Source organism: Artemia sp. Qi Xiang Cuo, chromosome 14 (assembly GCF_049724085.1).
Source record: "Artemia sp. Qi Xiang Cuo chromosome 14, ASM4972408v1, whole genome shotgun sequence".
Classification (NCBI taxonomy): Eukaryota; Metazoa; Arthropoda; class Branchiopoda; order Anostraca; family Artemiidae; genus Artemia; species Artemia sp. Qi Xiang Cuo.
The window spans coordinates 26,203,534-26,221,146 of NC_142807.1; the positions used below are offsets into that span (position 1 = coordinate 26,203,534).

Below are 17,613 nucleotides of genomic sequence, written 5' to 3' on the forward strand. Positions count from 1 at the left end.
CATTTGTTTTACTTAGCACCTCTCTTGAATTTCTAATCAAGATTATAATTGCAAAAGCATTTGCCAAGAATGTTTTCATTAATCAAGAACGAAACTTAGAGGTTCGAAGGCGATCAGATACCGCCTATGATATCCATCAAGTTACCCTCAAAATTATCAAACTCATTTATGTACTAATTTAATAAATACAGGTATTTACAGTTTTTAAGGGGGTATGCACGAAAGAGAGAGTAGAAGGTTTTTGTTGAGATAATGTATCAATAATCCTCTAAAATTCCACATATTTTGAATTTCATTTTATTTCTGAAGTTTTTAAATAAATGTTACAGAATTTAAAAAGTCCAATTCTTGTTAAGACCTGAATTAGCATTATTTACGGCTTTTTTTTTTGCTTGAACAACGTTTTGGTAGAATGCCCGGATATTTTTTGCAATGTATGTTTGAGAAAAAAAAGGGTAGCATATAGAATGTAATTTCAAAAAGTAATATATATATATATTTTTTTTTTCATGAATCTACATGTAGCGCAGATTCATGCCATTCGCAGCTCTTTAATTTCTCCAGTCAGGAATAAAATAAATAAACACTATTGACTGTCCTAATGTGTGACTTAATTTATTTTTTAGTTTTATCCGTATTTGTAGTTGAATGATTTCTTTTTTTTTTAACTTAAATCGGTTATTTACCTCAAATTTCCAAATTTCTAGGCTTTTATGAAAAGCAATTTGGAATCTTATCCTCTCAAAATTGACCCAACGCAATGTGAAATTTCAGTTGTACTCCATAATTATATTATCGGTTACTTTAATCTATTAGCGTTTTAGTCCCAAACGGCAGGATAGTGAATATTCCATCCCAATTTCTCCGTTATAAATACACCTTTTTCTGCTCTAAAAAAAATACCAAATAGGATTAAATATCTTCATTTACCATTCTAAGATAAGAAACGATAATAATAAGATTTCTTCAGGCTTCTTATACTTCAAGCTTCAAATTTCTCATATTATCCTGGACATCAAAAGGCTCAACGATCTCCATAATCAACCGCTTAGCTTCTTCAATATTGCTACCTGATATTGATACTACCGATTCATGCTCATCACTTTCTTCTTTGAGAATTTGGATCCGACAGCCCGATTTATCCTGAAGCTCGCGAATCTTGGCGCCACCTCTTCCAATAACTCTGGCAACAAAGCTCGCGTCGATTCTAATCTTTTCATTTGACCCTGAGGAATCCTATAACAAAATTTCTATAAAAAAACAAAACAAAGATAATAATGTTTAGGCACAGGCGAATGAAAGGGACAGTCCCACAAAAATCTTCTACAAGGAAATCTTTGGAACAAATAAAGATATTCTATAAAATATTTCCATAAAAAAACAAAAAAAAAATAAAGGCAATAACATCTATGTACAGGCAAAGGCGGGGATGTTCCCAAAAAATCTTCTAAGGGGAAATCTTCAGAACGAACGTACTTCAGCGATGATGATATAAATAGAAGTTGAGTGAAACGTATTTAAAATACAGACATTTACGATATATTCATAGCACCCATGATGCGTAAGAAGAATAACCGCTATGCCCTAGATATTGGTCCAGACCGAAAATTCAAAAGAACTTTTTAAAAACGGAATGTTCCAGGTTCTTATGACAGACTTTATGCAATATCAGCGACGGCTTCTTAAGCATCAAAACTGTTTAAAAATAAAAAATAAAACTTAAACCTCAAACTTTCGGTTCTGCACTGGCTGAATACCTTTATGTTTAACCAATTTGTTGAGTTTGAAGAGGCTATTTTACACGATGGGCCAGAGGCCATATAAAAGAAACGTAAGCTTTTCTCGAAGTTGGCAATAAAAAGAGAAATGAGAAACCAGCATTCGGATTAAATTTATCATGATGTTTTAAAAAAGAACCCGTTACTAAAACACGAAAGACGTCTAGAAAAACCCCCGGGAACAGCAACCAAGCGCAGGAGGTAAAGATAAGGTGATATCAGTGCTAACAAGAGGGTTATTTTCTGACAAGTTTAAAAAAAGCTTGGTTTTGTTGGTTAATTCATTTTTTTATTCTAGCTTTGTTCCAAATTGGACAAGAATTATTCAATTTATTTTCATATTTTTATCTACATTCTACTGTTACTTCGGAATTTCTGTTTAGTTTTATGATGCTTTTATGTTTTTGAGTTCTCTTTATTTAGTTTCTTGCTGTTTTACTATATACAGTTCTTTGGGTCTTATATTTTGAGTTCTCACTTTTTTTTATATCGCTTCTTTTTTTTGCTTTATTTATTTTATTTTACCATTTATTTTACCTGTCCGAGGAAACTCTATGAACCGCGGTTCAAATTATAGCCGAGATTAGACCCCGGCGCCGCGCCGATGAGGGAATACCGGTGGTGGCGGGGCCAAAACAGCGCGCCACGCCACGCCGCCGGTAAGATGTCGGCGGCGCGCCGTCGGCGCAATCAATTTTGACCGCAAACATTAATGTTTTCATCAGTCTTTCTCAAATCACAGCTTAAATTTACAACAGATTCGAGCCTACTCATGAGTTCAAAAATTCACAAGTCGCTGGCTGGCAACTGCTCTTCTTCGTTATTCATCAAGAGAAGAATAAATCTGGTGGAAACGAAATGGCTGTGACGTTTCAGAACCCTTGCATAATACGAGTAGTTGAAGTATCTATTAGCTATGTATTCTTAACATAAATAATTATCAAAATTAGAATTTTTTTCATTGACCGTTACTGCATATAAGACTTCAAATACTGTATCACAAAATTCGTCAGTTATCTGGGTAAAAACTTTGAATATAAATTTGAACTTAGAAGCTTAATTTTTTCATAATGCCCTTTGCCTATATCTGTTTTGTCACCTTTAAAACAGTTGAAATGGGTGACTTTGATATTGATTTTTTTTTTTTTTTTTTTTTTTTTTTTTTGCTCTTTTGGATTCCTAAAAATCCTTCTAGTATTAAAAACTGGTTTTTAATTACAATAAAAAAAAAATGCATTTTAAAGTTTTTTTTGGCTTCTTTATAGAATATATGTCATGTAGACTAAGGCTGAACTGCTGCTTTTTTATTGCTTTTGGCTGCTCTTTTGGATATTATTCATTTTTTTCTTTTGGGGATTCATTCCAAATTATAAACTGATAAATACCTAATATCAGAAAACTGCATCTAAAAGGAGTAAATTTATCAAATTTAAAAACACATGATGAACACTTAACATGAGAACACTTCAATTACAATGACACAAAAACACTTAATAGTTTATTCGCTATGAAGAAAAATTAAGTGCCAGCTATTTTCTTAGGTAAAAAATGTAAAGGTCATCCGTTTTAAGTGTAATTAAACTAGATAATGTGCAGACTGAAGTAGCTCCAGGAAGATGTTGAAATTTTCATCCTAGTTCGTCACTTTTAATCCAAGCAAAATGTTAGGACACTTAGTATCAGTTATCGAGTTTAAGCTTTGATTTCCAAATGCTCACAAGAATTACCAAATTTAAGAAAGTCGCAACAATAAGTCACCTGTGGTCAAAATACTCAAAGACTCCTCTTTGATCCCCACCCAGGCTCAAAGCTTCTGCTATGGTCATTTCCATGGAAATCTCCAAAGTTTCTTTTTAAAATAGCTTTCAAGCGTAGTTAGGAGTATTTAGACTTTTTTGCTTTTCTTCAAAGCTTTGAAAAAATTATTATAATATTCCAAATGTTACATTTGTGCACATTTTTGGTAATCATTTGTGGGGTGATCGAATTTTTTAAACTACTGACGTAAGAACGTTGCAACATCTAGTACCTGAGGTCATAAGACTGTCAAAGACTCCTCCTTGAACCTCCCAAATGAAAAGCTTTTATTATGACCTGATGTAACTTGGGCACTGGACCAAGGGCGCCATTGTTACTCGAGCGCAACGTTAGGTGGGGATGTCGATATCGCTTTCGTCACACCAATTCGTTTTGGTGTGAATCTGCCTGGTACTTATGAATGAATGTTTTCAAAGTAAACCCGTTTCATCAATAAGAAAAAAAAACGGATTGGACGCATATGTCCCTTTCCCTTTGGACGATAAAACCATGCAAGTGCTGTATCAAGTATAACTCACAAAAATCTTGTTAATTTTGTCAACTTTTCAACTTTTTGGCATCCCAGCTTTCAATAAAAAAAAAATCAAGGTACTATCAATTAAATATAATAACTCCCTATGTCCCCCCCCCCCCCTTTTGGATACCATCTTGATTTGATACCGTCTCTGCTTTAAATAAAAAAAAATAATTTACTTTTTGACACCCCTGCTTAAAAAAAAATCTATGTATTATAATTTAAATTTGATAGATAAATACCCCCTCCCCCCCCCCTCTGGATACCACCTTGATAGGATGCCGTCTCTGCTTTAAATAAAAAAAAATCAACTTTTTGGGATCCCTGCTTTCAATAAATAAAATTTCGAGCTATTATCATTTAAATGTAATACCTTCTTACCCTCCCCCCCCCCCCTCTGGATACCACCTTGATAGGATACCGTCTCAGCTTTCATTAGAAAAATAATTTACTTAATAATTAACTAGGTCAGTATATGGTTCAAACAAGCACGCAAAATAACGTTAAACAGCTTAGTCTTCCTTGAAAAAAAATTGAGGGTATGAGTAAAGGGGTACAAAGACAACAACAAAAATATCGAAATTATTCAGATATACCCAGGGTGACCAGACGTCCCGCATTGTGCGGGACAGTCCCGGATTCCGAAACCTCGCCATGCATTCGAAAACGTCCGGCAAAATGTCCTGCTTTTTTAAAAAGAATCAAAAAGATTAAAACATTTTTAGATTAAAAAAAATAGAATTACTTTAAAAAGTTTAATATATCCCATATATTCATAAAAATGTTTTAATCTCAAAGAAAATGTTTTGATAAAAGCAGACACAGGATTTGCCCTATTACTATTAAGTGTGATTTATTGTACTATAAGGTAAACCCATGCTTGGGGCAGCTTGCCCTGGTTGCCCTCCCTGCCCTTGAATGGCTCTGAATTCAAAGTAGGCTATATGTATTTACACTCTAGGGTGGTGTTTTCGTTTACGAAGACATTCGTAAATTTCTATGAAAACGTTGTTAATTACTTGGAAAAGTATTTAGCATACCTCACTGAGTTCAATTGCGCCCAATGGATTTTAATGAAAGCACCACTGGAATGGTCAGACATTTGTGATTCCATTGACTTGTTCCACAAATACACACACGACATGACACTTGATGAGTCCAAGCTGTTCGATGAGTACATTTACACCCGGAATTTCTGTGACGCAACCTAAATGGAAACATGGTCTGAGGAAGAAACGCCGGTTGATTTGATTTGGGTGGAAATATTTGCATTTTTTGAAAAGGAATCCATTCCGTAAAACAATTTAGCGTTACTTGTAGAGTTTTTCCTAAGTCTGCCTGGCACAAACGCAGCTTTAGAAAAAGTTTTTTCTTTGATAAATAACTTTTTGACGGATGAAAAATCACAATTGGAACTGGACACACTGAAATCTTGTGTGTTTGTCAAGTTTAAAGGAAAGAAACTGTGTGATGAGTTTAAGAAGGAAATCAAAAACAATGTTGTATTTTTAAGAAAGGTGCATTCATCAGCCAAATATAATTAAAATAAAAATATAATGACATAAAATGATAAAAGTTTAAGAAACATTTTTGAGTGTTTTTATGAAACCACACACACTTCCTACTCCTTCCAGCGCTCTTCAAATTTTGGTATGTCCCGATTTGGGTCTGAGAAAATCTGGTCACCCTAGATATACCTCAAATTATTGGAAAACTGAGTGATAGATTTGCCATGGCATTCCATAAGATCCAAAGAATCTAATTAAAAGGGAACACACACAAAAGCCAAATAAGGCCAGTAGCGTAAGAGAAATCACAAAATACCCAAGACAATGAACAAGTCCTAATGGGGGGGCCTGGGTCTATCAAAATATTTCAATGGTTTCCCAGGGAATTTGATATCATTTTCTTCTGTCTCCACTTTAAATGAAAAAAATAATCATCTTTTTGATATCCTTGCTTTCAATAAAATAAAATGAGGCGATGTCATTTTAAAATTATAGCCCCCTACCCCCCCCCCCCCAAAGGCAATAATTTAAAATTTATTTATTAAACAAATTTTTGGGTTAACTTATGTTTCAATATTTAATTCCCCAACCTTTTAAATAGCTTATTATATAGGTAAATTTTGTCTCAATCGAAGGTTGTTTTTTTTTTTGGGGGGGGGGGAGGGGGGTGTAAAATGTTCCAGAAAGAAGATTGTATTTTCTATCAGGCGTTCAATAATTGAGTATTAAACATTAAGAAAATCTTAATGTTTCTTAAATCTTAATGTTGTAGATTAAGAAAATCTACAAACAGCAAAAAAAAAAATCTACAAACTTACAATTCAGCTGTAGAAACAATCTTTCGGCTGTCAATTTCAAAATCCACCAAAAGACTGAAGCTGTATAGTAGTGAATGCGTTCTATAATTCTATTCAACTTGAAAACAAAATTCTTGACTACGAATGATGTAAGAAATAACGATTGGGAAACTGCATTCGAAATGATTTAAACTCATTTCATAAAGACGATACCTTTTTTTGTCAATATATGAAGAACTGTGTATATTGCAATATTTGCAATAGAATATTCCATCAGTCTGGTTTTTATGCAAAGTAACAAAAGAGACGAAAATTAATGAACAAGAGAGTAGTGAAGAATTATGGTATGCAAAGTAATATTTGGCAGGGAAAGTCACTGGTAATAAATCGCTAGGGTGACGGTTTTTTTCGGGGTGACGCATAGCTTTTCGGGGAAATACCCGAAAATTCGGGGATAGTGCAAACCCTGCTTGATTTCTTTCAGGAAAATCGAAATACTAAACCAGACGAGAAGGAAAAGCTTCAACTTTGCGGTTGACGCAGTAAAGAATTTCCGCAAAATTAATTTAAACTCGACCGAACGCCACCGCCTCGGCCGGTAGCGGCGCGCCGATGGCACTCTGGTGGCGTTATGACACGGTAGCGTTTGATCGGGTCTCTCATCGACGGCGTTCGGTCGATCCACCGGCGCGGCGCCGGGGTCTAGCTGAGATACAATTTACTGGAATTTTTTTTTTAGCAGTAGTTAAAATTTGTCCATACTGAGATGTACTTAACACATTTTTCAGGTTCTAGGCGTTTAACCCCCCCCCTTGCGGGAAATACCCCCCTCCCCCTGGAAAATCAGGATTTCTAAATTTGAAAATTTTATTTGATTTTTAACTGTAATTTAACTGTGTAATTGCTATTCAAATAAAAACATAACACAAACATTAATAACAATAAAGATCCTAGAAGAGTTTTGTTTTTCTATTTTCCGTAGGGGGAAGGAATTTTGGTGTTTGTGTATTACACGCCACTCACTCAAGTTTACACTGTGTAAAACTCGAGAACAAACCGGTTTGTTCGTTAGTTTCTTTCAGATTAGCGCGAGACAAGACAAAGACAAATAGCAGAATAGATTGGAAATATATAATTTGGGCTATATATTTGCACATAGGGGGGGGGGGGGGGGGTAGTTTGAATTTCTTATTTCATAATATGCCGAATAATTGTACCTAACACATTTTGCATGCAGACCCGCTATAATTTACCCCCCCCCCCCCTAATGTGCAAATATAAAGCCAAAATTTGTTTCTAAAGGAACGAAGAAACTAACGAAGAAACCGGTTTGTTCTCGAGTTGTACAGATCGTAAACTTGAGTGAGTGGCGTATTATACACAAATACCAGAATTTTTTATGGAGAGAGAGCCAGATTTCCCATTATTATTTAATAACAATCAGAAATTAAATAAAAAAATACAGGCAAGTAAGTAAGGAGCAACATCAAAACTTAAAACGAACAGAAATTATTATGTATATGAAAGGGGTTGCCTCCTCCTCAAGACCCCGCTCTTTACGCTAAAGTTTTTCTTATAGAATTGTAAAACAAAGCTTATTGTTCCAATCAAACGACCATTGTGTTTCAGGAATCGTTCTTAAAGAATTAGGGAAAAAGTCAAAACTTTAGCGCAAAGAGCAAGGTCTTGTGGAAGGGGCAACTCCTTTCATATACGTAATTTCTGTTCGCTTTAAGTTTTGATGTTGCTCCTTACTTTCAGTTGAAAAACATGTTTTTTTTCAATTTAATTTCTGATCGTTTTTAAATAATGCCGGGAAATCGGCTCACTCTCCATGAAAAATTCCGGTACTTGTGTATTATACACCTCTCACTCAACTTCACGATCTGTACAACTCGAGAACAAACCGGTTTCTTCGTTCCTTTAGAGACAAATTTGGGCTATGTATTTGCAAATTAGGGGGGGGGGGTTAAAGTATATCGGGTCTGCATGCAAAATGTTCTAGGTGCAAATATTCTGCATATTATGAAGTAGGATTTGTTTTCTGACTTCAAACTGAACCCCCCCTTCTTATGTGCAAATATATAACCCAAACTATATATTTCCCATCTATTCTGTCATTTTTCTTTGTCTTGTCTCGCGCTAAGCTGAAAGAAATTAACGAAGAAAACGGTTTGTTCTCGAGTTTTACCCAGCATAAACTTGAGTGAGTGGCGTATAATACACAAGTACCAAAATTCTCTCCCCCCAATGAAAAAAAAACTCAAATAAAATTCTCAAATTTGGAAAGCCTTATTTTCCGCGGGGGGGGGGGGGGTAATTTCCGCGGAGGGGATATTTTCAAAAGGAAGGTATTTTCCAGGGGGGGGGGTAAACACCGGCCACCCATTTTTCATATTCACACACAAAAGCAATCATCAACAAATTATGGATTGTATTTCTACGAAATGATAGGCACATTAAACTAAAACCTGCATCTTTTCGATTCTTTTCCGTTGTCGATGTCGATTCCTAGACTTGAATGATTTTCCTTTTGAATAGTTTTTACTCGAGACTTTACTGGTGGATTTCGAGTGTTTTTACTGGATTTCATTTCATCAAAATGAAAAAAAAAAATCCAAGAAAAGTAAAAAAGGAAGAAATTTAGAAATCTACAATTTACCGAAAGGTCAAATTTTATTAGAAAACCGATCTCAACAGTACACAAATAAAATAGATCAATTCTAGAATTAGTTCTCTAGTTTCTCTAGACCAGTTCTAGAATTAGTGGTGTAGTAAAGGATGAAGTCCTCCTTCATCCATTCCAACAAATGTACGTGTGAACAAAAGAAAAAACAATTAGAAAAACAATTTCAATAAAAACAAGACAAGAAGAAGCCACATGCGGTTGTGAAGAACCTAACAATAAATATGGAGGGTTATAACTGTGAATTAAACGTCGTATATCAAAAAGATAATTTTATAAACAAAGATAGCAAGCAAAAACAAAACTAGGTAGATATAATTTTCATTAACCTTTATCCCCAAGCAAAACAACAACAATTGCAAGAACCTCATTATTACTGTCCACGCACTTTTAAATGAGTATAAGTTTCTTCGCCTGAATATTTGTTTAGTAATTTAACGTACAATGAAAAACATAATTATTCAAGTACCTTGCAAACACTTCGATAGTAAATATAACCTAGTTTTGTACCATTTTGACATATTTAGCGTTTGAAACAAATATTAAAAAGAAACAAACCATGGGAGGTCGCCATGGTTGATCAGGCTTCTTGAAATCATTCAAACCTTGGTTTCGATCTCCCCAACCAGAACTTGGTTCATTCCAATCATTTGCAGTAGTTCCACTAGTAAACCCAGTTGACTGCTTCACCCCAAATCCTTCAGAAGGCTCAACAATCTGCATGATCAATCGCTTAGCTTCTTCAATGCTCGTGTCCTGTCCTGATATTGATATTACTGACTCATTTCCATCACTTTCTTCTTTAAGTATCTGGATCCGACATCCTGATTTTTCCTGAAGCTCACGAATCTTGGCTCCACCTCTTCCAATAACTCTAGCGACAAAACTAGAACCAATTGTAATTTTTTCAGTGGAACCAGAGGATTCCTAAAAAGAAAATTTTTCCCAGAAAATTGAATATTCATACCTGTATACATATTATGGCAATAATGAGGAAAAGTGTTGACAGACCTAAAAAAAGAAGAGAAAAACCTTTTCGGTCCTAATAATTTAGATAATTAGCTAATAAAAATGAAAATACACTTTTCTTAGAATATTCTACTAAGATTCATTTTGGACCCCAAACCAATTTTATTTTGAAGTTGAGTCTATCATTGTCTATTAAAAGGATTTTATCCCTATTTGAACTTTTATTTATCGTCATGGAAAGGCAGTGTGGTCTCCGAAATTATCTACAACAATTTAAAATAAAAACAAATTGCAAAGACCCTTATTGTATGGTCAGACACCCAGAACAAAAGAGTGCACATAATGACGAAACAACAATGACGCTAATATATAAACTTAAAAAATGCTAAGACGATATATCTTGAACGTCAATTTGTTTTTATTATGGTAAATTTGAAAGTTTTTTCATGTATTGTTAAGCTACAAAAAAAAAATATAAAAATCATAGAATCTATTTTCTATGGTTCGCACTCTATATATTTTAGCGCACGTTACTCACATTGGCTTAGAGAGTTACAATAAGTTCACAATAATAACAAAAAAGTAACTTAAATTTATCGATAAACTGGTATTGGGTATAACTCAAGCATTAGACGTCATCCTCTACAGCGTTTAATATGTTCTTAGGGAACGAGGAATTTGCGAAGAATCTGGGATTAGACCCAATAGTTAGAATGTGGGAGATAAGAGTCTTTAGGATACTGTTGCTAACAAGTTTTTTATATTTGGTGTCAAAGCACCAGATTGACTCGCTAATGCCACAAAAAAAATGTTTTCAATCAAAAATAAATAATCCGTCTCGTAGTCTATCCAGTTCGACTAAGTCTGCACTGAAATGTACTTAAACTTGTTCTCTAAACTCCCAAAAATAAATTAATGCTGGATTTTGCTTTATATTAGATGACATGTACATTAAAATAAAATCAGCAATGCTTGTTCCTTTTTGATTTCCTCCGTAGTTTGTACTGGTCTTGGTCAATTTGGATCCTAAATGGACTGAATCATATTTTCTACAAGGGGATTCACCTTTCTGATTTTTTTTTTGCGAATTCTTTACACCCATTACTATTCAGCGGTTAGCTCTGATTTTGATCACCTTGGAATACAACATCTTGAAAATACAATATTATTATATAAAAAATCCATCAAACCCCTCAATCTCTCAGGTCTTTTTCATATCGTTGCTGCCATACCTGAAGGTTGCAATGAGAGGTCGTATGTCCCACTGCTGATGAAGGTAAGGAAGGTCAAAGAGGGATTGAACATACAATGTCCTGCTCATTTTCTCTTTGAGAACAGATTAGCGATGGTTTTTGAAATAATATCTCAGAATCGACCTTCAGGCGTTTTTATTAATTCCCACTAATTTTGCTTAGTAGCGTTTTGGCGGAAAGGCGTCAGGACATCGACACGTCAGGACCACTACCGTCAGGACATCGACAAAATCCGTCATAACATCGACAAAAAATCCGTCATAACATCGACGAAAAATCCGTCAGAACCCCTAACCGTCAGGACATCGGCACGTCAGTTTATCGACAGTCACAATCGCTACGCGTCAGAACGTCGACAGTCATAACATCGACATGTCAGGACATCGACAAAATCCGTCATAACATCTAAAATTTTGAAACTTAATTTTTTGGGGTTTAGGGGTAAAAGGTACCTAGGTTAGGTTAAGTTACGTATTTAATATATGCTATGCTTTACCCCCACCCCCCTGATGTGCTAATATATAGCCAAAATTTGTTTCTAAACTATTATATACTTATTACTATTATATAAACTTATAAATTTTTTTGTCGATGTCCTGATGAATTTTTTCGATGTCCTGACATGTCGATGCTATGACTGTCGACGTTCTGACGGGTAGCGATTGTGACTGTCGATGTCCTGACGTGTCGATGTTATGACTGTCAAAGTTCTGACGGTTAGTGGTTCTGACAGATTTTCCTTGTCGACGAAATGACGCTTAGTACTTGTGACGGTTAGATGAAATGATAGCACCCCGTTTTGGCCACTTAGATTACTAGTATAGCTAAGTTTTCAATCAGCTATTTTTTTTTAAATTAGCCAGTATTAGCTAGTTTTATAAAGCTAAAATACAGATCCCCTTTTGCAAGCTGGTAAAACTTCAGACACTATGAAAGTAAAAGCGAAAATACAAATTTGGATGAAGTTACAAGCGCTTTATCAGAATACAAACACAGATATAAGTTAATTTGTCAAAGTTTGAGAGCATTAGTGTTCTAAAGGCATATTAAAAACACACAACAACTAAGAACGATACACATACCATTGGAGATCGTCTTTGTCGATCAGAATTCTTGAAAGTATTGGAGCCAGAGTCTTGATCACCCCAGCCAGGACTTGGGTCATCCCAATTGCTTCTATTAGATTCACCAGAAAACCCATTGGCTTGTTTCTGGCCATACCGTTCCCTCTGGTGACCACCTGAGCTAGTAACTTCTTCAATGAGCCTCTTTGCTTCGGAGATATCACCACCTGACAAACTTATGACCACCAAGTCTCCAGAGCTTTGCTCTTTTAAAATTTTGATTCGACATCCTGAGCTTTCTTCCAACTCTTTAATTTTTGAGCCACCACGACCAATTATTCGCGCGACCATGCTGGATGATACTTCGATATTTTCTCCACCATTGCTACCTGTAAGATTTACATACTAATACTCATTCCAATCATTTATTTGGTGGACGGGGGATGCGAAATAAAAAATTCCTTGAAAAGGTTACCTTCATACCCTTAGGTATAGTTGCAATAGTAGTCACAGTAGTGTCACTTTCTACAAGCGGAAACTAATTTTGGCTAATAACAACAAAAAATATCAATAATATCAATTAAAACTAAGATATCGGCTGATTTCAAAATAAAGTATTACAAATGAAAAACACTAACAGTTTTAGGTTTTCCAATCACACTTATACGAATCAATAATCATTTACTATTCACTGAGCTGTATCTAAAATTCCCTCTAAATGTTTCCACAATTTTTTTTCGGTATGCTGACAAGAATTATGCATGTAGTTGGCAGACTATCCATACTGAATATTAAAATTGTAAACAGTCCTCGTAATCTGCGAGAGGCAACGTTCTGAGTAATCATAGGCAGCGCAATAGTGCGGCCTATGAAACTTCAAAAACTTCAAAAAGGGCTCATTCGATTGCAAAATGAAAGGACTAGTGCCCTTTTTAATAGTCGAAAGTGATTGGAGGGTAACTAACCCTCCTCTCACGCCCACCATGTCCCCAAACAGATCCAATCAAAATTTTGAGATAGGCATTCTCTTCAACGTAGTTGAAAGGTCCCAAAATCTCAGGGCAAGGGTTGTAAGTTTTGCCCTGGAGCATATAAGGTTTTTTTTTAGAAAACGTTGTCATGTAAACTTCAAAAAGGGCTTGTTCGATTAGAAATGGAAAGGGCTAGTGCCCTTTTTAATAGTCGAAAATAATTGGAGGGCAGCTAACTCCCTCTCACGCCCACCATTTCCCCAAACAAATCCAATCAAGATTTTGAGATGCCCATTTCGTTCAAAGTAGTTGGTTTTATAAATTATATCTTGGATGATGACAACCTCCCTCCCCCCCCCAAAAAAAAAACTCGGGGCAAGGGTTGTAAGTTATGCCCTGGGGGCATATAAGGTTTTTTTTTTTATAGAAAGTGATGTTGTAGGAACTTCAAAAAGAGCTCATTCGATTGGAAATTGAAAGGGCCCTTTTTAAGAGTCAAAAGTGATTAGAGGGCAACTAACCCCCCTCTTACGCCTACCATTTCCCCAAACAAATCCAATCAAACCTTTGAGAAAGCCATTTTGTTCAAAGTAGTTGAAAGGGCCAGAAATTATGTCTTTGAGGATGACACTCCCCCCACAGCCCTCAGGGCAAGGGATGTAAGTTATACCCTGGGGGCATATGAGGTTTTTGTAGATAGCATTGCCATAGGAACTTCAAAAAGGGCTCGTTCGAAGGGCTCGTTCAAAGTAGTTGAAAGTTTTAGAAATTATATCTTGGAGGATGACACCCCCCCCCCCTAAAAAAAAACCTCAGGGGAAGGGTTGTAAGTTATGCCCTGGGAGCATATAAGGTTTTTTTTTTATAGAAAGTGATGTCGTAGAAACTTCAAAAAGGGCTCATTCGATTGGAAATTGAAAGGGTTAGTGCCCTTTTTAAGGGTCAACAGTGATTGGAGGGCAACTAACCCCCTCTTATGCCCACCATTTCCCCAAACACATCCAATCAAAATTTTGAGATAGCCATTTTGTTCAACGTAGTTTAAAATTTTGGAAATTATGTCGTTGAGGATGACAACCCCCCTCCCCATGACCCTCAGAGCAAGGGTTGTAATTTACGCCCTGGGGGTATATAAGGTTTTTATAGAAAGCGTTGTCGTAGAAACTTCAAAAAGGGCTCATTCAATTGGGAATTGAAAGGGCTAGTGCCCTTTTTAATAGTCGAAAGCAATTGGAGGGCAACTAACACCCCTCCCACGCCCACTATTTTCCCAAAAACATCCAATCAAAATTTTGAGATAGCCATTTTGTTTAAAGTAGTTGAAAGGTCTGGAAATTATGTCTTTGAAGATGACACCCCCCCCCCAAAGCCCTCCGGGCACGGGTTGTAAGTTATGCCCTGGAGGCATATAAGGTTTGTATAGAGAGCGTTGTCAAAAAAACTTCAAAAAAGACTCATTGGATTGGAAATTGAGAGGGCTATTGCCCTTTTTAATAGTCGAAAGTAATGGGGGATGAAGAATCACCCCCCACGCCCATCATTTCTCCAAACACTTCCAATCAACATTTTGATATGGTCATTTTGTTCAACGTAGTTGAAAGATCTGGAAATAATGTCTTTGAGGATGACACCCCCATAGCCCTCAGGACAAAGGTTGTAAGTTATACCCTTGGGGCATGTAAGATTTTTATAGAAAGTGTGGTCGTAGAAGCTTCAAAAAGGGCTCATTTGATTGGAAATTGAAAGGACTAGTGCCTTTTTTATAAGTCGAAAGTGATCAGAGGGCAAATGTTCCCCCCGCGCCCATCATTTTCCCAAATACTTCCAATCAAAATTTTGAGATACAAATTTTGTTCAAGGTATTTGAAAGGTCCGGAAATTATGTCTTTGAGGATAACAAATCCCCCCCCCCCAGCCCTCAGGGCAAGGGTTGTAAGTTATGCCGTGGGGGTATATAAGGTTTTTATAGAAAGCGTGGTCGTATAAACTTCGGAGGGACGTCATTGGATGGTTAATCAGACGCTCTAGTGCTCTTTTTAAGAGTCAAAGTGATAGGAGGGCAGCTACCCCCCCCCCACACGTCGTATTGTCCCGAAATGCATCTTTTATAAATTTTGAGATAGCCAGTCTATTCAAAATAGTCTAAATATCATAAAAAAAGGCTTTTGTGGTTAAAACACACCCCAAAGATTAGGGACAAGGGTTGTAAGCTATGCCCAGGGGGTATTTAAGGTTTTTATGGAAGGGGCGGTTGTTTAACTCTAGAAGAGGCTCATTTTATTGAAAATTGGAAGCTCTAGTTCGTTTTTAAGCGTCAAAAGTGATGGAGGGCATTTAGCCCCCCCCCCCCTACAACCACGTTCCCTTTCACCAAACGCGTCTGATTGAAAATATGAGATAACGATTTTTTTCAAAATAGTCCAAAGAACATATAATAATGTATCTAGGATGACACAACCCCCAGCGCCCTGGGGATAGGGTTGTAAGTTGTTTTATGAAGGTATATAAGGTTTTTATGGAATGGATGGTCGTGTAAACATCAAATGGGGTTTATTTGATTTGAAATTGGAAGTTATAGTGCCCTTTTTAAGACTCACAGTGATTTGAGAGCAAATAGCCTCACCCCCCCCCCCCCACGCTCATTATCAGCCTCACTCCACGCTCATCATTTGACTTAACACCTCCAATCAAAATTTGGTAATAACAATTTTATTCATCGTAGTTGAAGGTTTTTTGGAATTATATCTGTGAGGAAGACAACCGCCCCCCCCCCACAACCGCCCCCCCCTACAGCTCTCAGGGAAATGGTTGTAAGTTATGCCCTTGGGCCACATAAGGTTCTGATAAAAAAAAAGGTGGTCGTATATGCTTTGAAGGTGACTCATTGGATTGGTAATCATAAGTTCTAGTGCCCCTTTTAAGAAGCAAAGTGATCAAAGTGCAGCTCCCCCCCCCCCCACATACACACACACGCACAAATGCGTCGTTTTTTCCTGAGATATATCCAAAAGATATTTTGAGACAGCCCTTTTATTCAAATTAGGTCAAATATCATGTAACAAGGCTTTTGAGGTTGATACAAACCACCAGAGCCTGAGGGCGAGGGTTGTAAGTTATGCCCCTGGGGCATTTAAGGTTCTTATGAAAGAGATGGTTATATAAGCTTTATAAAGGTGGCTCACTGGGTTAAACTTGGAAGTTCTAGTTCCCTTTTAAGAGTCAATGGTGATCGAGGTCAAAGTAGCACCCACCCACCCAACTATACCTCTTTTCACCAAATGTATCTGATTGAAATTGTGCGATGGCAGATTTGTTTAAAATAGTCCAAATCACATACGAAAATGCTTCCAGGGTTGGCACAACCCCCCAAAAGCTCTGGGGTTAGGGCTTTAAATTATGCCCTGAGGGCATATAAGGTTTTTAATGAATGGATGGTCGTATTAAATTCAGATGGGTCTCATATGATTTTAAATTGGAAGTTATAGTGCCCTTTCTATGAGTCAAAGTGATTTGAGGGGCCCCCCCCCGCCCATCATATCCCATAACAAATATCCAAACAAAGTTTTGAGACATCAACTTTTTCAGCTTTGTTCAAAGGTTCTGTAATGATACTTAGCAACAGTTGCAGTCGGATCAGTAGCAGTATGCAAATAGCACCTTTTTTTTCAACATCCCCTTCAACACACGATGAAATTTTTAACTTAATACCATTAAGCGGTCCTGAAGCATTGCTGATACGTCCTCTTGATAATCTATATGGGCGTGGCGTGTTTCGATTTATTTCAATACAGTTACAATATTGCCCAAAATTTTCACCTTAATACCCTTAGGTTTATTAGATGTAGTAGTAGCACCAGTAAATGTAGTAGTAGCAGTAAAAGTACAGTTAGTAGTAATAGTCTTAATTTTAGTAGCAGTAATAGCAATAGTAGCAGTAGTTGTAGGAGTAGAAGCATTAGTATTATGATGCAAATATTGTCTTTTCTTTAGTTCCACATCCCCCATAACAAGCATTGTAAGTTTTAATTTCACAAACAAAACTGTTCCTAAGATATTGCTGATATTCGCTTTTGACAACCTGCATAGGCATGGCAGGTTGTCATCCGCACAACGGATATATTCTCTGAAAATTTCACCTTCATACCTTCATAGGGTGAGGGTTTTGAGCTAGCCAGAAGACACTGTGTGTATTCATTTAATGCTGCTTCTACGGTTACTGTAACTAACAACTCTAATGGCATTAAGTTGAAACTTT

General features: G+C 36.4%; 1 protein-coding gene across 2 annotated transcripts in view; it reads right to left on the minus strand.

Annotated features, from left to right (window-relative positions):
• Positions 1–843: 843 nt before the first annotated feature.
• The window catches only part of LOC148944313 (far upstream element-binding protein 1-like), a 48,088-nt gene continuing 31,318 nt past the window's right edge, over positions 844–17,613 (minus strand). The window contains exons 3-5 of one of the 2 annotated variants that reach the window (XM_089100258.1): positions 12,406–12,776; positions 9,660–10,028; positions 844–1,236 (exon numbers count right to left, since the gene is read on the minus strand). In XM_089100258.1, coding sequence (XP_088956384.1) covers positions 976–1,236; positions 9,660–10,028; positions 12,406–12,776 — 1,001 coding nt within the window. In that variant the 3' untranslated portion in view covers positions 844–975. The remainder of the gene's footprint in view (positions 1,237–9,659; positions 10,029–12,405; positions 12,777–17,613) is intronic. The other variant, XM_089100257.1, reaches the window with a different exon arrangement.